At 34.0% G+C, this 21,533-nt stretch overlaps 3 protein-coding genes across 3 annotated transcripts; 2 read left to right on the plus strand and 1 right to left on the minus strand.

Moving 5' to 3' along the window:
* Window positions 1-3,913: 3,913 nt before the first annotated feature.
* On the plus strand, window positions 3,914-5,211 carry HELRODRAFT_91084 (hypothetical protein; the record flags this gene model as incomplete). Its single annotated transcript, XM_009033618.1, has 4 exons — window positions 3,914-4,003; window positions 4,455-4,672; window positions 4,856-4,958; window positions 5,134-5,211. 4 exons carry the CDS (start codon window positions 3,914-3,916, stop codon window positions 5,209-5,211), a joined length of 489 nt encoding a protein of 162 aa, XP_009031866.1.
* Window positions 5,212-6,179: 968 nt separating this feature from the next.
* Window positions 6,180-18,211, plus strand: HELRODRAFT_186227 (hypothetical protein; the record flags this gene model as incomplete). Its single annotated transcript, XM_009033619.1, has 28 exons — window positions 6,180-6,266; window positions 6,913-7,077; window positions 7,221-7,344; window positions 7,436-7,514; window positions 7,925-8,088; window positions 8,179-8,270; window positions 9,889-10,044; window positions 10,573-10,679; window positions 10,776-10,866; window positions 10,948-11,039; window positions 11,210-11,348; window positions 11,571-11,653; window positions 11,980-12,104; window positions 12,191-12,249; window positions 12,477-12,618; window positions 12,705-12,820; window positions 12,919-13,026; window positions 13,129-13,209; window positions 13,439-13,574; window positions 14,261-14,384; window positions 14,562-14,631; window positions 15,045-15,152; window positions 15,381-15,461; window positions 16,489-16,578; window positions 16,814-16,894; window positions 16,982-16,995; window positions 17,539-17,781; window positions 17,812-18,211. The coding sequence occupies 27 exons, from the start codon at window positions 6,183-6,185 to the stop codon at window positions 17,570-17,572; spliced, it is 2,745 nt and encodes a 914-aa protein (XP_009031867.1). The 3' UTR covers window positions 17,573-17,781; window positions 17,812-18,211.
* Window positions 18,212-19,891: 1,680 nt separating this feature from the next.
* HELRODRAFT_91145 (hypothetical protein) lies at window positions 19,892-20,603 on the minus strand (the record flags this gene model as incomplete). The annotated part of the gene is made up of 3 exons (XM_009033620.1): window positions 19,892-20,124; window positions 20,233-20,286; window positions 20,528-20,603. Coding segments are annotated over 3 exons (363 nt in total), but the record flags the coding sequence as incomplete, so codon positions are not given.
* Window positions 20,604-21,533: the final 930 nt, after the last annotated feature.

A 21,533-nucleotide genomic window follows, 5' to 3' on the forward strand; every position in this document is an offset into this window, starting at 1 on the left:
TTGTGTATGTATATGGTTGCTTGATGTTTTTATGCGTTTTGTGTATGTTACTTTGTATGTGTATGCTTATCTGTTTATTTTTTTATTCACTCAATCTTTTTGAACCTATTATTTAATTATCTTACTAGCATCATCATCATCGTCGTCGTCATCTTCGGTATCATCGCCACAACCACCACCACCACCACCACCACACCTTGATAGCGAGAGGAGTCAGTTGATAGAGGAACAGGTTGGCAAAATGCAACAAATCTTGGAGGAAGCTCTCGAGAAAGCCAGAAAAATTGCCAAGTTCATTTCAACCAGGTTTTTTTGTCCATGAATCCATTCATCCATATATGCGTGCTTTCGTTCGCTTGTTCATTCATTTATTTTGACTCGTTCATCCATTCACTTGTTGGTTGATTGATCGATCGAATTTTGATTGACTGATTGATCAAATAATTGATTTATATATTTTGACACAACCAGGCAAGGAGTTCTTGATAAGTTCGTGGAATATTTGAGTGGAAACAAATCTTCTATTCGCCCGATTGACGGTTGGTTGATTGATATAGTAATTGATAATGTAGACGGATCGGTATTTGGCGCATCTGTTCAATGTCTTAAATTCAATATAAAACTAAGCATCCAACCAACCGACCAACCAACCAACCAACCAACCAATTAACCAACCAACCAACCAACCAAAGATTCAAACTACGAACACCAGCCAACGAAAGAGACGGCCAATGCAATTGCTCTTCAAATAAGTGGACCTGAAAGTAATGCATTTTTTACTACAACCATATTTTGTGATTATTTTCTTAATTAGTATGAATAAAAATAAGAAACATAATTATGATTTTTAAAATATTATTTTAAATTTTATTTTATTTGAAGATTTTGAGGAAGTGAGAAGGATCGCCATTGAGAATGAGGAGAAAATTCAAGTCCAGAAGGCAACCATCAACGAGTTTGTTATCATTTTTATCGTTTATTTAGAATTATTAGCGGTAGTCGTCGTCGTCGCTGCAGTAGCAACAGTAGCAGTAGTAGTTATAGCCGTCGTAGTGTTAGTAGCAAGTAGGTAAGTGAGAGTAACATTAATGCATTCAATTTGACATTCTGCTAATTATTTTTTTTTTAAGTTTGAAAGCTAAATTGAAGCAGGTTGGCGTCGATGAAAAAGATTTGTGTTGTGGCTCTATGTTGATGACGACGGTGATGATGGTTGTGACGATGATAATGATGATGACACACACACACACACACACACATACACACACACACACACACACACATCAGGCCGAAGTTGACACCGTTAAACAGACCCAGGAAGCTAATAAGGTGGATGCTATCAATTTTTTTCAGCTAATTTATTACGTTACTACAATTAATACTACCACTGAAATAATAATAATTAACAACAACAATAACAATAAATGATGATAAATGATATTACTATTATTAAAACAAATACTTTACCGATCAATCAATCACTCAACCATTCGATCAGTTGATTGACCTACCAACCAATCAACCAACCAACCAATTAATTAGATATAAAACTAAATGAAACTAACACGGTGAATAAAATTCTGACTGGATTCTAGATGGAAGAAACGAGATTGATGGCTGCCAAGATGATATCGGCCGTGGACCAATTCATAAGAGACCCAGCCACGTTCAAAATTATTTTTGTCTTAATTTATTACTACTTAAGTATAATTTAGCTTAATAACAATAATAATAATTATTATTTATTATTATGTAATAATTAAAATTATGAAGGGGTGAACTAGCACCCTCAAACATCATAAGCACGATAGCAGACTTCCTGGCCGACTCTGACGACACTATAGCTTCCCTTGTTCGTCTTTTACTATAATAATTATAATCAATACTAATCATAATTGTTATATTATTATCTGTTAAAGTTTATTTATTTGCTATTTGTAAGAAACAAGTCAAGAAGATTTTGCTGATCAAGACAGAAGGACAGCAGACAACGACGACGGAGAGTACAACAGCGAGCAAAGTTCGATTGGAAAATATCTTACCAGAAATTATAATATCATCTATAATATTTGTTTCTGATTCATAAAATTATTAATTAGCAAGTTTTTAAATTTAAATTAAAAGAAAAGTTGTAAAATTATTTTCATCATCAAAAACAGACTACAAGCCAGCCTGATAAGAAACTTCACAAGGCTAGTAAAATATTATATTTACTTTCTACAGCTCCTACTGCTACTACAGCATCTGCTACTACTACTATTACTGCTGCTGCTGCTGCTATGTCTACTACGTTGTACTTTTTTATTCAATTTTTCATGTTTTATTTATAAATTTGTTTATTTAGAGGAAAGGCTACGAATCGAAAAGAGTTGCAAATTAAAACTCCAAACGAGATTGCAATGATGATGTTTTCATTGTTATAATATAATTTCTAACGCTATCCCATTTGTAAAAAGAACTTCCTTCTCTGGCTCTGATACATTGCATCGTCATTAAATATTTTTTTCTAAACGATGCCTCATTTTTATTGGAATTTGAAAAATATAATGGTTATAAAATGAAAAATGAAAAATTAATAAAAAATTGATTTGAAAATCATTTTGATGAGTATTGCTTAAGACAAATAGATGTCAACCTCAATAAAATATTTTATAATGTAATTATTTCGGTGATATAAATGTAATAATATTATTTATTATGACATAAAATCTTTTGAGAAATAAAACAATGAGTGATTTCGATTATAACGTCCATCGTACGATGATTCTGTTTAACTTGCTGAAGTGACTTCCAGCGCTTCTTCGTTCGTTAGTCGCCTGACGTTCTTTCGCTGCTCTCACCAAACATTCTTTTCTAGCTTGGAAAAGACACGAGAGTTATCAAAAACCTCTAATTGGAATCTCTATAGTGAGATCACCGTAAGAATGATAGAAGATCTACGTGGAATATCCATTGGAGGCGTGAATATAAACAATGTAAGATGCTGATGATACAGCTCTTATAGCAGATTCAATGGAAAAATTGCAAAAACAATTGTTTCCAAACTGGTTTTTGAAAGTGAAGGGAAAGGCTTGCAAATTAGCATCAACCAAACAGAGTGCATAGTTATCAGTAAAAGCAATGGAAAAAAAGATTAACGCTGCTGAGATGTGGTTTTTGAGAAGAATTATGAAAATTTGTTGGAATGATAATAGGGTAAAACAGTCGGGTTATGAAAAGAGGAAATTACTACAAATAATTCGACCGGGCAGTTGAAGTTTTTAATCACATCGTGCGGAAGGAAAGAATGGAAAAGCTAACAACTACTGGAGTGGAAAGAATGCCGGGAGAAGAGATCGCGGTCAACAACGAACTACATTTGCGAAGTTCTTCTGCCACTTGTTGAATATCACCACATTTCAACTACTACAACGCGTTAAAAATCGGGTTTTGTGGAGGTCGATGGTCTCCAATGTCTTGAAAGGAAAAGACACGAAAAAGTAGAAGATAGTTCAATCCTAGTAAGCCAATCTATGGCTTTAGTAAGCCACTGTATTTCACAGGACAAAAAACAATTTTTGTACTTAAATTAACAAAATTAATTTTAAAATACGTAATTTGATTAAATTACTACATTGCTTTAGACATAATAAGTTAAGTAAATATTTTATACAATTTGTTCGTTAAAACCCATGTAATGTCCTAAATAAGCCAATAAGCCAACAACAACAATCCAAGAAAGCCAAATAGCCCAACCCCTTTGTTTACGTTTAGATTCACCTTTAGTTTTTAATTCGATGAATTATTTATATCTAATTGCTTAATTAATAAATAGTTAGTTTTGCACATTCAAATGATTAAATTTATTTTCAATAATTATTTTTTTTGTTTAAATAATTAGATTTATTTATTCAAATTATTTAACAAGTTTACAATGGAAGTGGAAACCGAGGTAAAGAGCCGCAAACGAAAAAGAAGTGATGATGCTGTGGAGTTGAGTTCATATCGTGACCAACATTTTAAGGTTTTTATAATTTTTATAATTTTTTTTATTAATTTTGGTAAAATCATCTTGCTTGGTTACCTTCATGTTAAGCAGCGTATTCTGTGTTTATTTGTTTTTCTTTGGTTTTTAAGTTAGTGGTAAGTAGACTACTAGAGATAGAGACTATTGTTAGACAATTTGTATGTAGAATGTAGAAGAGTGAAATCTGAAATGAATGTTTTAAAAATCAAGTGGTTTTATTTTATTTTTTAAAATTTTTTGTACAACACACTCACTGTCTGATTACATGGTGATAGTTATTTGATGTCATGCATAGCTAATTAAAGGAGCACCTGATAAAATAAAACAATTTTTCAGTTACTTCTATGGTCCATTATTGTATCAGTCAAATAAAAGCTAATCAGTTTCTAATACTTTTTTCAAAAATTCATCGAGAGAAATTAATTGTACTTTTTGATAAATAATTCAGGGTAACAGGCATGAGCAGGAAGAAAAATTGCTGATCAGTTCAACTTTATACATTGGCAACTTGTCATTCTACACGTGCGAGGAGCAGATTCATGAGCTCTTCTCCCAAGCCGGGGACGTGAAGAGAATCATCATGGGACTCGATAAGTTCAAGAAGACTCCATGTGGCTTCTGCTTTGTTGAATATTACATCAGAGAAGATGCAGAAAATGCTATGAGGTTTAAATTTTTACCTGCTTTTATTTGACTATTCAAGTAAATCTATCCTGATTTTTGTTGATGTATCCTGAAATTACTCCTTGTACCCCTAAACCGTATATTTATAATTATTTGCTGTTTTGTAAATATATATTAGTAATTTTATTTTATTTATGAATTATGTACATCAATTTGATTGTCCAGGTTCATAAATGGGATGAGGTTGGATGATAGGGTAATAAGAACCGATTGGGATGCAGGCTTCATCGAGGGCAGGCAGTTTGGTAGGGGCAAGTCAGGTGGACAGGTGGGCTTTTTTGTTTTTATGAAAACTTTTTTAATATATTTGTAAACAGATGCTGAGTTTCAAGTAATCTGACATTTGTCCATTTTATTAATTGTTGCTTAGCATATAAACATTGAAAATGATTGGTTAATTATTCATGACTTGATAGCATTCTTTAACATAATTTATTCATTAGGTGAGAGATGAATACAGGAATGATTATGATGATGGCAGAGGAGGTTATGGCAAGTTGGTCCAACAACGTATTTCTTGAGAAATAAAAATTATGCAACGTCTCTTAAACGATTTTTCTATGTACAAAAATTTTGACGAAAGCTCTTTCCTGTTCCATTTTTATTTATTTCCATTAACGGTGGTACATTGCGTGCATGCATTTAAATATGCTGTACTGTGGTTGGTTGCTTTTCAGGCTGATCTTGAAAATATTTAAATGAAATAATCAAAGTTCTTCAAAAAAATGGTGTTTCGATTTATTAAAAGTTTTGCAGTAATTGTTGGTTGATATAAATTTTTTGGTTCGTTCCATTTCGTTCGATTTTCATTTTAAGTCTGACAGACAGAACTAACAACGTAATTGAACAAAATGTAGCTGATTGAGACAAAATCCTTTGCGCATAAATAAATAACTGCTGCAATACAAATTAAGAATAATCTGGACTTAGTGACTGTGTTAAAGCTAGCAAATGCTCAGACCATTTGGTTCTATTAAAAAGCTACCAGCCTAATTATGCAAAAAATAAAAAAATTCGAACTATAGTGCATGTTCTTTATTCCGTAATGATAACTTCGCTCGATTCAAGTTGCTATATATCAAAAAATTCAAAATTTCTGTTATCAAATTATACATTTTTACTCTTAAGAGATTGAGTGCCATATAAATCTGGTAAAAAAAACCTACCAGCCATAGACACAGCTTAATTTACTAAATCAACCTGCTCAGGACATAATTATTCGGTCGATTCAAGTTACTATATAACAATAACAAAACCATCAAAATTCCAGAATAAAATTATATATTTGCAAGCTCAGGTGATTGAGTTCTACACGAATATGGTAAGAAAGACTCGATCTACGTCTTACATTTTGATTAATGTCAAATGAAGTGGCTAATAATTGAGATCTGCGTTAATTAAATATCTATGCGCTGTTATCGGGTTATCTTTTTCTTACGTGGGAGTCTCGAAGTTTTTTATTTTATGGTTGAACGTTGGCGATAATACAACGATGTCCACGACAACACAAATTGTTCCTTCCAATCCGGCAAATCCGTTTGGATCGGGATCCGTGCTAAGAGGAACTGTGAAAAGTGTAATTTGATGAGTTTATTTGTTATGTTATCACCCATTCATGTGATCGTTTTTGTTTATGATTGTATGTATACACTGTTGTCGGCATATGACATGCGTTGATGTGGGATTGATTTTTCAGATTAAATTTTTTATGTTCATTAGAACGTGTTGATCGGCTGTTTGATGGGGTTGGAGTGTGATGTGCTTTTCTGTCTGATGTTGTTAGCTAAATTAAGTGTAGTGTAGGAACTGTGAAGTTTAAAAATTAATAAGTCGTTAGTGTTTTGTTCTTTGTTGGGTGTGACATATGGCCATATGGATGGATGGAGTTCTCTATTATATAAAAAAATTACATAAAAGTTTTTTTCTTGATGTTTATTTATGATGCCTTTATTAGTTATTTGATGGATCTTGCTAGATGGTTTACAACAGAATGAAAATACTAGTATAGTAGTAGATAATAGATTATTAATATTTTTGATCTGATGATTCTTTTTCTTCTTAAATAATTTTATGATGATTAATTTTAATTAATAATATGATTCAAAATTTTATACAAAAAAAGAAAAGATTTTTAATTTGGTTAAGATAGGATGACCCATTTAAAAAACTTTATTGATTGATCATAATATATCACAATTCAAACAAATTAATATTAATACCAGATTCTATCCGGTGACACAATAATAGTTCGTGGGGTGCCAAAAGGAGGACCCCCACCTGAACGAACCGTTGGTTTCAGTGGCATCACAGCTCCCAAGTTGGCTCGTAGGCCATTTGATGCTGCTGCTGTGCAAGCTGAAGCTGCTGATAAAGAAATTAAAGATGAGGTTATTATTAGTTCTTAGATTTTTACTGGTTTTTTTTTATTTTGTAATGACAATAGTGTTTTATGTGTCATTTTAGTTTAAAAAGAAAAATGTTTTTGAAAGTTATATATGTTATAAAACATTATCACCTCTTAATCTTTCAGCCATTTGCTTGGGAGGCCAGAGAATTTTTACGAAAAAAGTTGATTGGGAAAGAGGTTTGCTTTGTTCTTGATCCAAAGACTGTAGGTAACAAAAAAGAATATGGCGTTGTCTACTTAGGGAAAGGTGGCTTATTTGCATTATTTCATTCTTTATTTTAAATGTTTATTTAATAATTTTGAAAAATTTTGAATATAAATTGAGATATTTTTGTCAGATACATCTGGAGAGAACATTCTAGAAGCCTTGGTGAGCGAAGGCCTGGCTGATGTTAGGAAAGGTGGAATGAGAGTTGAGTTAGTAGTCAAATCATTTCTTTCCTAGGTCCTCATCCACCCAAATTATTTTTTATTTTCGTGTTAATTATTTTCTGTCATTTACATTAAAAGAAATATATTTTATGCCCTCTCTATGTAAGATATTTTAAATTTTATTTATTTAAAATTAATACTATCCATATTTAATCTGATTTCTTGTGTTATTTAACAGTTGTTTAAAAAAGTTAAAATGAAGTTTTAAACTCAATTAATTAGTCAAGTCGTGCCAAATACAGGAAAGTTAATGAACTTTCAAAAGCTTTCAAATATTTATTCATACTTGCGTCACATACTCCTACACATCCACTTAAACACATACGTGAACACACATACATACATGTACACAAACACATATAATCACAAAAATAACCAACTAACCAATCAAACAGTGACAATCAAACTCGCCTAATTCAACTCGAGGAGGCGGCCCAAACCTCTAAGAAGGGGAAGTGGGGTCCGACCGAATCGTTGAGTGAGCACGTCCGAGACATCAGCTGGAATCTCGAAAATCCCAGGCAGTTTGTTGAGTCTAACAAAGGAAAGGAGATTGATGGTAAGTCTGAAAATAATAATTAATAATAATAAAAAAATAATAAATAATATCAATAAATAATATCAATTAATAATAATAATAATAAAATAGCCGTGATAGAGTTTGTGAGAGATGGGTGTACGGTGAGAGCATTCCTCCTTCCATCGTTTCAGTACGTCACCATCATGTTCACCGGGATCAAGGTGGTGATGTGATGATGATGATGTGATGATGATGGGGACGATGGTAGTGATTGTGATAATGATGACCGAAATGATCCTATTGATTTTAAAATGGTGGGTGACCCAGGGAAATGTGTAAATCTGCAGAACTAAAAAAATGCATTTGAATAAGTTTTCATCTTGTTTATGTGGACCACACAACATCACACAGACATTCGTACATCAATCAATCAATCAATTAATCAATCAATCAATCAGTTTTCGTTTAGCATCCAGAGACCCAGTTCCCCCGAGGTAGGACGTACAGACATTTGTACATGTGCATAAACACTATTATGTGATAGAGCCCCGAGCAGAGACGAGGAGATTATTCCAATCCGCAACCGCCCGCATCTGCACCGCACCCGCGAAAAGGCACGATAAATCGGCCGTCTTTATCTCTTACTTAAAATTAGAAGATAGCAACACTAGAGAGCAATTTATTTACAATATAATTATAATCAGAAGATTTGTAAGAGAAGAATTTAATAAACTTCTAATTTAATAATTGAAGTAACATTGGCCAGAACAACGAGCACAAAATTAACGACGATGAGGAACTCAAACAAGATATTTATTTATTTAATATTTATGAAGACGTTATGTTGCATGTTGGTCGTTCCAAAATATATATATATGTGTGTGTGTACAGTATATAAATGTGTATGTTAATTTGTATGTGCGTATCATATGTGTATGTGTATATATGGTGGTGATAACACTTGTGTTAAGTATCAAAGATAGATAAACTTCACATGTACGGTTTTTGTATAACACAGACGTGCACACACATACATACATATACATGTGTGTATGTGTGTGTGTGTGTGTGTGTGTGTGTGAGTGAGTGAGAGTATGGACCTGTATAGTATAACATTGAGCTAACTTTCTTTATTCAAATCGACTGAAGTTGTAATTTGTAGAAGCTGCTCGCTTGTCTTTATCAACTTGAACCCCATAGAGACTCAGCCATGGTCCTTAAATACTCATACAGTCTCACATTCCTACATATATGCAAACAAACGAAAAAACAAAATTTTTTTGTTCTGAAAATTTTTGAAAATTAAATTTTGCGGGCGGTTGTTTAAAAACGCGCTTGAATCCACAGAAAAAAACGCAAAATCCGCGAAGTTTTGAGAAGTTTTGAGAAATTAGAGCCCCAAGCGGATATCTAATTATGTGAGTCGTGAGCCAGGCTAGGAAGCAAACTAACAAAAATGTAAGTAGGTATGATAATGATGACTATAAAAATAACTCATGATGAGATGCGATTATTTCACAAATTTAAACTTCCATGCTGTATGTTGCGAGCTGCAGAGGAGTGCTGTATTCACAGGAGCTGCATCCGAAACAGGCTTGCTGCAAGTTGCAATTTAGAAGTGTATAAACTTCAAGTGAAGCGAGTTCCTATTGAACTTCCCGAAGGCACAATCGAAAGTGAACCTGCATGATATGCAGACGATGAACTACGTCGCAGATTACTACTGTTACACATTTTTTACTTACCTGCACCTATGCTTACGCACACATTTAACATTCACACACACACATAAATGTACATACACATCACATGTACACACATGTACACACACTTATGCAGACGCCGATGTTTAAGATGGAGGATGGGACCTCAACAGCAGAACCATATGCAGAAGAAGCAAAATATTTTACTGAAGTTAGATTGCTACAACGAGATGTAAAGGTGCTCTTGGAAGGTACCTCAAATCAGAACCTTCTTGCTACTATCCTACATCCGGTTAATGTCAATGTCACTTACTTCACTTGTGGTCTGTGTTAATGTGGTGGTCGCAATGAAATGCTAATGTTGTGAGAGGTGTCTTGATTCAGATTCTTCCTACTGCATTCTTACTTCCTCTTGATTTGTTGTTTGTTTGTTTGGCAAGTCCTGGTTATGACATTAAACTGACCTTCACTGCCTTGTGAGTGATGTTGGATCATCAAAGGCTAGGCCCACCGCTTATAACTGTGGTTGCGTAAGGAATGGCGTCCTGCGTAAAAATTAGCCAAATAAATTACTTATGATGACAGAAGTGACAATGTGACAGATGTGAATGGCGTCGAGGGGTATTTCGGTTTCATCATAGGTAGCCAAACGGCAACCCCCGATCTCGGGAAAAATGTCGTCTAAACCTGTGTTGTTGTTGTTTTGTTTGGCAAGATGTGGTTTGCGCTGTTGTTATTTGTTTGTTTGTTTGCAAGCAACACAACAGTAACACAAACATCACAACAAAAACAACACCAACAACTTCTCCACCAATCACAGAGTGGCAACATAACAGAATTATTATTGCTGGAAGGATTTGCTCACTGTTCTGATTGGAGCATGAAGAGTGTAACCAATGGAGTTGATCGATTGAGAAGTGCTGAAAAGTTGGTTGATTGTTGTTATTGTTGTTGGCTGGTTGGTTGGTTGGCTGATTGGTTGGTGAATGATTAATTGATGATGGATTGATTGATTACAAACAGGTCAGCTAAAGAAAAGAAACTTCGAATTTGGAAAAACTTTCAATCAACATCTCCTGCTGTTGAAATTAAGGAAAAAAATTTTACTGGAAAGGTAGCAACAAGATCATTATCATTACTTCACTATCATCATCGTCGTCATCATCGTCACCACCATCATCGTCATCATCACCAGGTAGTAGAAGTTGTGAATGGTGATGCACTGATCCTCAAACTGCAGGATGGGACCTTCCAGAAAATATTTCTCTCCAGTATAAGATCACCCAGGTGTTAATCATCATATTTATTATTGTTGTGTAATATTTATAACATATAATAATTATAATTATATAATAATAAAAGTATTACAGAGTAATGTCATTAACTATCATAACTCATGTATTATACTAATATTATTGCTGATGGGATTGTATAATTATAATATTTGAATTAACCAGGCTTCAAGATGTGGCAAATGGTGATGGAGAGGCAGCCAATAAGAAAATAGATGCCAAAAATAGACCACGCCCCCTCTATGACATACCATACATGTTTGAGGCCAGGGAATTTCTTAGGAAGAAGCTTATTGGCAAGAAGGTTTTGCATGATTTCTTATCTGATTTCTAACTGGTTGTGATGTTCTTGACATGATTTCAAGCAACTTTTAAACTGTTTTTAACTAGAAATTGTATTTATCAGATGCTAAACTATGGAAATTATTATCGCCATTATTATTATTTTGTTATTTTATATAATAATTATAATAATAATAACTATAATAATAAATAATAATAATAATTATATTAATCACCCCTTCAGATAAATGTAGAAGTAGATTACATCCAGCCAAAATCAACTGAATTCCCTGAGAAAACATGTTGCACAATCAACTACGGTGGCATGTCTGTATTCCATTCGTTCATTCGTTCATTCATTCATTCATTTAGTTTTTTTTCTGCATTATTTTTGGGAGGTGCTTTTGACATCTTTTTGTAATTTTTGTTTTGTGTTATAATCAAATTTAATTTAAACTTTGCAATCAATCAACCAATCAAAAAGAATGGGCTGATATGATTGTATTGTATAATAATAATGATAATGAATGTACGATTGATAATAAAAAGCAAATAAAAATAGTAATGATGAGTAAGTGACGGAATAACAATAATAACAGAACCAATTATAAGAGTATAATAAAAACCTTTACCGTACCCCACTGATCCTCCAGCAACATAGCTGAGGCCCTGGTCAGCAAGGGATTGGCCACGGTGGTCAAGTATCGACAGAACGATGACCAACGATCATCATTCTACGATGACCTTCTGAAGGCTGAAGATCGGGCTATGAAAAAAGGTTTTTTTTTATGACTTGCAATTGCAATTACACGTACATGATACATAAACTGAAAAACACTCTTACAACAACCATAAAAAATAAAGGCGTTGGTCTTCACAGTAAAAAAGAGGCTCCCGTCATCAGAGTGGCCGATATTTCTGGGGTTCGTTTCTTGTTGTTTCTAAGGATGGGCTGTTTCGAGAGATTTCTGCGTTATTGTTGTCGTTGTTGATATATAGGCGTGTTTCAAATCGTTGTTTGTGGTTGTTCTTGTATTCTGTTAACTCTAATTGGTTTGTTTTATTAAAATGTCAAAGTTGTATCATTGTTGTGATCGTCTTCATCATTGTAGTGAATGATCGTCTTCATCATCGTCACAATCGTCACCAGGACCTACAGAAGGCCAAGCACTTCTTATCATTTCTTCAACGAGCGGGCAAGTGTGAGGCTCTTGTTGAATTTGTGGCCAGCGGTTCGAGGTTCCGATTGTACATACCCAAAGAAACTTGCCTAATTACCTTCTTGCTTTCTGGTTAGCCAGTCGATCGTTTGCTTCTTCTTTGAGTCATTCATTCTTTCTTTCATTCATTCATTCATTCGTGACCCTAACTAACTTAGGCATCGAGTGTCCCAGAGGGGCTCGTCCATCAGCAGCAGGGGGTCCAATGATGCCCGCCGATGCCTTCGGGGAAGAAGCCTTCAACTATGTCAAGGAGATGATCATGCAGAAGGAGGTTGGTTGGCTGGCTGGCTGCTTGGTTTGTTGGTTGGTTGGTTGGCTGTCTAGCTGTTTGGTTGGCTGGTTGGTTGATGAATGACCTCACCTCCCCAGGTTCTTGTAGAAGTAGAATCGATGGACAAAGGTGGAAATTTTATCGGTTGGTGTTTCGTGGATGGTGTCAATCTGTCTGTGGCTCTGGTGGAGGAGGGACTTGCAAGGGTTACTACTGCCTATCTTGCTATTATTGTCGTTATTATTAATGTAATAATTATAGTTATAATTATTATTTTGTGGTAGTAATCATTAAATATTCATAACAAGGTGCACTTCACAGCTGAAAAATCGAATCATTATGGAGCCTTGCAGCAGGCTGAGGGTAGGGCTAAGATGAAGAAGCTAAATGTTGGTGTCTGTCTGTCTATGTGTGTGTGTTTGTGTGTGTGTGTGTCGGTTGGTTGGTCCTTGTGATGATGATGTCAGTGATGATGGCAAGGATAGCCAGATATTTAATCTTCTCAGAAAATATAGAAATGGGATAATAATAACGATGATGATGATAATGATACGCTGAAAATGTTGGCGATGATGATGTTGATGATGATGATGATTATATTCATCCTCCTAACGAAAGCTCTGGAGCATTGAGGAGGAGAAGAAGGAAGAAGTTCAGGAAGTGGTGGCCGTCGAAAGGAGGATTAGCTATCAGACCATCGTCATCACGGAAATTTCGAATGAGTTACATTTCTATGCACAGAATGTTGAAACCGGTTTGTTTACAAAAGGATGATTGTTGATTTGGACATATTTTTGTCTATTGGGGCAAATTGTTGTGTTCCCATCATCTTCATCATCTTCACAGTCTTCATCATCACAATCTTCATCATCTTCATCTTTCGCTACGCAGCCATACACGGCATCAGAGCAGGTGCCAACCCGAACCTTCGAATCCCGAACAAATGTGAAAGTTTTGTAACCTTTTACTTTCCTTGACTGGCAAATCCATCTGAAAATATTTTGGTTAAGAAGAGGCTTTTCAAATTGTAAAAAATGCTCTGGTTTACTGGCAGAGGCGTTTTTATTCACAATGATGCAAAAAGTAGCACACTGCACATAACGACAGACATACAATTTTATGGTTTAAGCTTAGTTATCTGATTAATTTATATGATAATACTTTTTTGAAATTTTAATGTGACCTTATAAGCAACCAGTTTAGGTCTATAGAATCTTGAAATATGAAATATAAGTTGGAAGGTGTGTGGGTGGTGGAATCATCAAGATAGCATACAAACTCCTCCTCTTATTACTTTCGTAACTTGCATGAAATGTTGCGACTTTTGAAATACGGTAAATAGAAAAGCTTTTAACCAACGTATCGCACGCGCAAAGATACAAGCACACGCAAAGATACAAACACACGCAAAGATACAAGCACATACGTACATGCCTGCAGGACCGAGTTTGGAGAAATTAATGAACCAGCTGAGATTAGATTTCAATCACTCACCACCCATCCCTGCTTCCTACACTCCTAGGAAGGGCGAACTATGTGCTGCCAAGTTTTCTGATGGTGATTGGTTAGTTTGTGTGTTATCATTGATTGGTTGTCTGGTTGGTTGGCTGGTTGATTGGTTGGCTGGTTTTTTTGGCTGACTGATTGGCTGGGTTATAAACATCAAAGACATGAGCCAATCATTTGATAATCAGTCAAGCAAGCAAACAACCACCTACAAACAAACTAAACAACCATTCAGGTACAGAGCCTTGATTGAGAAGACCATTCCTCCGAACAAAGCAACCGTCCTGTATGTTGACTATGGGAATGTTCGTTTGGCTTTTTTCAACTCATTTTTTTAAAATTCTCTTTATATTTTTGTGTTTTAAATTTAATTTCGTTTCAAATGTTATTTATTATTCAGTTTGTTAATTTATTCATTCATCCATTCATTCATCTATTCATTCATTCATTCAACTTTTTCTGGAATGAACCAAACGACCGGGCACCTCTGACCAGAGTGACCCTTCTCAAGAATTCATTTTCTTCTCCCTCTCCTTACCACAGTTCTTGCCTGGTCGAATGAAATGTTTGAATTTCAATTTGAAAGTCCTTATTTTTAATTGTAACTTTTATTCATTCAAGATTTATTCGTACGTTTAGCCACGGTTCTCAGTCATCCTTTGACTCATCTTATAATTCATTCACTCATTCATTCACTCACTCGCTCACCGACCAACAGCACGAGACAGTGGACATACTGCACCTAGCCAGCCTACCATCCACCTATCAGGCACTCCCACACCAAGCTCATCTATACGCTCTTGCCTGCATCACTCTGCCTAAAGATGTTGGTGGTGATGGTCATTTGGTGGTGATGTTGGTGGTGATGTTATGCTGTTGATGATGTTAATGGTGCTGATTGTGTTGTTTGTTGTTGGTAAGGATGTTGTTTGGTGCTATTTGTAAATGTAATTCGTTTAACCTTACATACCAAATTAATTAATTATGTAAAACAACAAACACAACACATCAACAACAACAACAACATCACCTACCGTCACATCAACTACAACAGCCCGAAGACGTTCAAGCTGCAGTCAAATTTTTTTCAGAGGAAGTAGCTGGTCGACAGTTTCTACTCAATGTTGAATACAAGGTTGTGGTGTTGGTCGTAATGTTGGTGGTGGTGACGATGGTGATTCTTTCATTTTATAAATCCATCCATTCATCCATCGTTCTATTAATGCCTATCAATGTATTATCTTTTACTTGAAACATATTTGTAATGATTTCTGCTTTTCTCTCCTCTCATTACAATTCCTACATTACAAATACATTGGCTCGAGTTGATTTGATTGTCTTCAATTTGAAATACAGTTTCATCTCTAGCAGCATGTCCAAATGTGTTTCTCCAAAGTGATTCATTCCTCTGTCTGTTTAGTAATAAACTCATTAATTTGGAACCACGCTTGCAATCTCACCGGGTGATGAAAATATTCTACTCTCAATAATAAAGAAGTAACTGTTGTCTTGCAATTTAGAAAGTTCTTCAAATTGTTCATTTGCCAGTGTCAGTGGCACCACGTCTTCAAACTTGCTTAGAACTTTTTTTTCTCCCGTCAAATTCTAAACCAATGTATTGGATGATTCATCGTCATAGAAAACCTAATGTATCAAACTTTTGCAAGAGTACAATAGTAATTAGCATTTAAATCGAGCTGATGAGGTGAGTGCAGCAACAAGAACAAGAAATTGGTTTAAAGAAGGAAAATTCAACTTTTCATAGGAATGCAACTGGCTAATGTAGTCAACTCCCGCAGGAAATCAAACTTGATAATTTTCTTGTGCTCAAACAAATGATATTTATGCGATAAATTTGTTAATGTGTGCGAGTGCACAGGCGCTCAGCTGAGAGGAAACACTGCCTGCCATCCATCTATCCATCCGTCCGTCCGTCTATTATTACTTTTATCAATTAATGTCTCCAATGACATGTATTTTTTTATCAATTATTCAATCTTCTATCCATCTTTTCAATCCATCAGTCTATCAATATGTATGTACAGTACATATATTAATTCATTCCTCAAGCTATTCACTCATTTATCTATAAATTTTTTCACTACATTACTCATTTATCCATTCACTCATTCATCAATCCATCCATCCATCCATCGAAGCAGAACTTGGGAATAGATTACGTAACACTGGTTGATGCTGATGACAAGGAGTTGGACATCGGTCAGTTACTAATCAGTGAAGGATTGGTCGTGGTCAGTTTATTATGATCATTCATCATTATTATAATTTATTATGATTATTCATCACCATTATAATATTTCTCCATCCACCAATCCATGCATCCGTTTTCATACAGTCCCACTATATTCAACTTGTAATAAGTATTTTGTAAGGCGTAATTTAATCGACTATAATTATATTTATTGATTATTTTTGTTATACTTTGAATTATGATATTATTGAAATGTTATTGTAATTAAATTATAGTCTGAGAAGAGGCGTGAAAAGCATTTGAAAGAATTAGTCGATAGATACAAGGCAGCAGAAGAAAAAGCAAAGAGAGACAGGGTTCGTCGTTGGTGTTGTTGATGTTAGGCTTGATGTTGTTGTTGATGTCATAATGAGATTAAACTTTGGATTTGTTGCAAATTGCAGGTGAACCTTTGGAAGTATGGAGATTTCACTGAGGATGATGCCTGAGGTGTTGGAACCAGTCGTCGATGTTGATTGGTTGATTGATTGTGATTGGTTGGTTGACTGATTGTGATTGGTTGGCTGATTGATTGTGATTGGTTAAGATTGGTGGCTGATGTGGTTGGTTGATTGATTGTGATTGATTAAGATTGGTGGCTGATTAACTTATTCGCAAATCTAGAAATTTCAATGGCTGTTGTATTTAGTATGACAGAAACTGTTAAGTGTTGAAATTTCCTGGTAGTTTATTATATCATAATTAGCATGTAACGTACGGCATAATTAGGTCAGATAATAATATTCATGAGAATTATCATTTTGGTTGTTGCTGATTGTTTACTGCTGTGTTGTTGCGTCCTTGTATCTGAATGCACTTGTTTGAATACACGATGACGATGATCCGATGGTCATTTAACTTGTGCTTACGGTGATGACGATCATGGTAATAGTAATGATGATATCGAAGGCGGTTGTGATGATGATGACTTATTTAATTTTTGTTTAAAATTTCTTTAAAGTGCCTCGCCATTCGATCGATCATCATCAAAATGAACTCTGAATGACGGATACTAATTGCACCAGCATGAATCATTATTATTACTACTGTGTTGCCAATGAATTTTTATTCAGTAATAATAATTAGTATTCCACTTATTAATATTATACTAAGGTTAATTATTATTAATAAGAATTAAATTATTATAATGGTTAGCTCGATAATTTCAACTCCAGTCCAATTCTTTCGCCGATTTTGTTGATTTATATATATATATATATATATATATATATATATATATATGTGTGTGTGTGTGTGTTTCTGAATAAGAAAGAATTATATATTACATTATTGTTATAATAGTGAGCGTTTGTTATTTATATAATAATTAAAAAATGTCTCAATTGTTTTTGCGATTGTAATAGCGAGGATCATGTTTTTGTTGAATTTTAAGATATTTAAGCTTACTCAAGTGTTTACGCGAATATATGTATATGTGAATGTTGAATATATGTCTGTATTGATTGCTTCAATAACATTCAATCAAACAGCTCAGTAAAATTATTGTGTACGTTATGGGGAAGGAAATACTCTGATTGACTGATTGATTGATTGATTAGTCGATTGATTGATTGGTCGATTGATTGTCATCTCTTAGTCATTGTATTAATTACGTAATAAAAAAAATAATTATTATCTTCTGTGTTGCTGAAATGATGGCAAGTGAACTCGATGGCATTGTTCTCTTCGCTAATGACTTTGAATCAAAAAATGGAGTACCTCGCGCGTATATTCACAATCAGTTTATTTGCGTTTGAACGTGTTGCGAATGATAGTGGTGCAAGCAATATAAGTCGTCGTCATCATTGGATTGCATGAGAGCAAAAATTTTTACAATAAGTGACGACGACGGTGACGACCGTTGAAGACAATAAATTAAAAATAATGAGAGATAATTCGTTTATTCACCCATCCATCCATCCACAGTCTGAGGCTGGTAGATCAGGATCACTCAATCTCATCGCCCCACTTGTTCTTCCTGTTTCCTGCAAAAAGATTACAAAACGTTGTAGATAGAAGAATATTGAACAATTTAGAACATAGTAACAGTAGAGGCAACAAATGCTATAGTTCAATCAAATAAGCACGAAACACTATTGAACATTCAATTGCGTAGGTGCAGTGCACACATGAACTATCATTGTATCCATGCACAATCAATCAATCAATCTTCGTTTAGCGTCCAGAGACCCGGTTCCCCGAGGTAGGACGTTGTTTTCTTTGCCATCAACTTTTTGCGCCAAATTAGACGATCAGTTGTATCCATTTCATTTAAATTTAGAGCCTTCATGTCTTGCTCTATTGTTTGCAACTAGGGCTTCTTTGAACGGCCTTCCATAATCTCTATACTTTGAAGTTTTGTATATTTATATATCCATAGTAGTGTATTTTATTTATATATATAAACACACATAGTAATCCTATCAACATTCAATTCTTTAACCTTAATATATTACATTTGTATATACACGTTAGTATAAATATACATACATAGTAGTAGATTTTTAAAAAGAAAAGCCAACACATCACAACGATCAGCACCTTTGCCTGTCCCTGGCTGGGAGACCCGATGAATATTATCTTCATCATTATTCTGCGAGGTCTGGGGTGATTTTGGAGGCGATTTAAAAAAGTAGGGAAACTTTTTCCTGTTCCCATCTTCCCCGTCATGATGATGATCCGGGTACTTCTGCTCAAATTGCTTTCTATGCTGCTCTCTCAGCTGATCGTATGTCTTCGATTTGGCATCAGGGCTGCTGTGGTGTTGCCCTGGTGAGAGTGGGGAGGAGGGGATTCCAAACATGCCTGCATCTGTCATTGGTTGGTTGGTTCGTTGTTTGTTACTTTTTAACTTGAAATACCTTAATTTGTTATGAAAATGAATATAAGCAGAATGAGGTTAGAACAAATCTCGACAAAAAGAGACATGCCTGTTGCTCAACGTCACCATCCTTCAAAATCTGCATATTCAAAAATAACTGAAAAGTAGACAAAATAATAAGCAGAGCAAAGAAAAATTGGTGAAGGAATGAAGATGAAATTGTGAGACTTTTGTTGTCAGGTTCCTCTTGCAATGTAGCAAATGACGGATCGCTATCTTCACTTTCCTTTCTTCTTTCCATCCTTATGAAATTAAACATAATTGACCAGATGAATGAATAATATAGACCTAGACAAAAGACAAACACATGAATGAAGTCATAAATTCTGTAGTACTAATAGTAAATAGACAAAGCAAATATAAAAAAGACAACAATAATGAAACATTTAAAATTGTCAACTATCAAATACACACAATTAAACTATATATAAATTTACATGTATTTAATTACATACATCGACACCACCGACGACACTAACATGTCCTGAACGACCTCTGTACCCCACTTCCCCTTCCTGAGGGCATCTGCCATTGGACTGTCTTGCAGTTGCATGATCTTCTCCCGACATGTCCCCTGATACGTCAGTTTACCTAGCAAGAAAGCTGCCAGACCTGCTGCCATGTTTTTGAAAAGTGCTCCAAATTTTTTGTTTGGCTTTAAGATTCCTTTTGTAAAAATCAAATTTATTTGTTTAAATATTCAAACTACATAAATTATATTTGAAACTAAAAATAATGTTTTTGCAATTTAAAAAAATATTTGAAATTGCAAACCTCTATTTGTAAGGAGTTGTGTCGTTCCAATGAACAGCACACCTAACGGTAAACCTTTTGGAAAGAAACAAACTATTAACTTCTTAGAAGATTTAACATATTGCATAAAACCGTAACTGAATATTGATAAGATAAAAAATTTACATTTTATTATCAATTATATTTGAATTGAAAATGCAAAATAAAAATTTATTAAACTTTTATTTGTTTGATTGATTAAATCAATTAAATGTTTAAAATTTCATAATCCAATCTTTAGCAATTTTCCAAAATGAATTAAAATTTATGAACTGACATCTGTAATAGAAACTTTCATTGTTGCATTCCTTCAATACCCTCAACTCATCCTTTGTGAAAACAATTCGTCTGCCTTGGTACTGCCAAGATGTTGATTAATTTAATATATTATAAAAATAAAATTAAATTAATTTATTAACCTGTTAATCAAACTTCTATCAACTTTTAAAAAACTATTGTTCATTCATTCATTTGGCATTGTAAATTAATTAAAAAATATGTTAATAAAAATATTAAACAAAACAAATTTTTTATAAATAAAACTACATGTCATACATATATAATTATAATACAATATCTAATTTATCTATTATACATTTACAAGATATACAGGTTGGAGAGGTACAAAAATAAAGAACTGAACTTGAGGACAAATAAATATTTCAAATTACATACATGAGAAGAGAACAAGTTACAATTGATGTTGATTAAATGAAAATATGAATTAAATAAAGTAATAATAGTGGAATGTAACTTGAAACGATAAAATATTAATAAGAAAAATAATGAGAAAATAATAACAAAATGAATTGCATCAAAAAACAAACATCAAGTCAAACCGGTTGCATTTCATTCCGGACTGTCTGCTCCGGATTTTGTGAATTAGTGTAATTAGGATTTGAATTAGTGTAATCAGGTGTTAAGTTAGTTGTTTCCCAATTTTTTGACATTTCGAAGCAGATGAAAGTTAAAATGATGAAAATCTCGAAATAATTTTATATTATCACCCACTTTACTCTCCATAGACGCGAGAAAAAAAGATTTTCCTTACAAAAAAAATTTGCCAAAAATGTTGAACGGTTGTTTGAGATTTGTTAAAAAGAATATGATATTCCTAAATTGCTTGTGAGTATCACTTGAATATCTTCCGCATATGTATCATGCCATTTAAAACCAAATGATTCAATGTATTTTTTTATCTCCTGAAGTCTATTTAGTATAAATAAAATCAATCCAAAACCGAACCTTGCGGAACCCCCTGATGAAACTGTACAGATGTCACA

This window comes from Helobdella robusta (assembly GCF_000326865.2).
Source record: "Helobdella robusta unplaced genomic scaffold HELROscaffold_95, whole genome shotgun sequence".
NCBI classification, from domain to species: Eukaryota; Metazoa; Annelida; class Clitellata; order Rhynchobdellida; family Glossiphoniidae; genus Helobdella; species Helobdella robusta.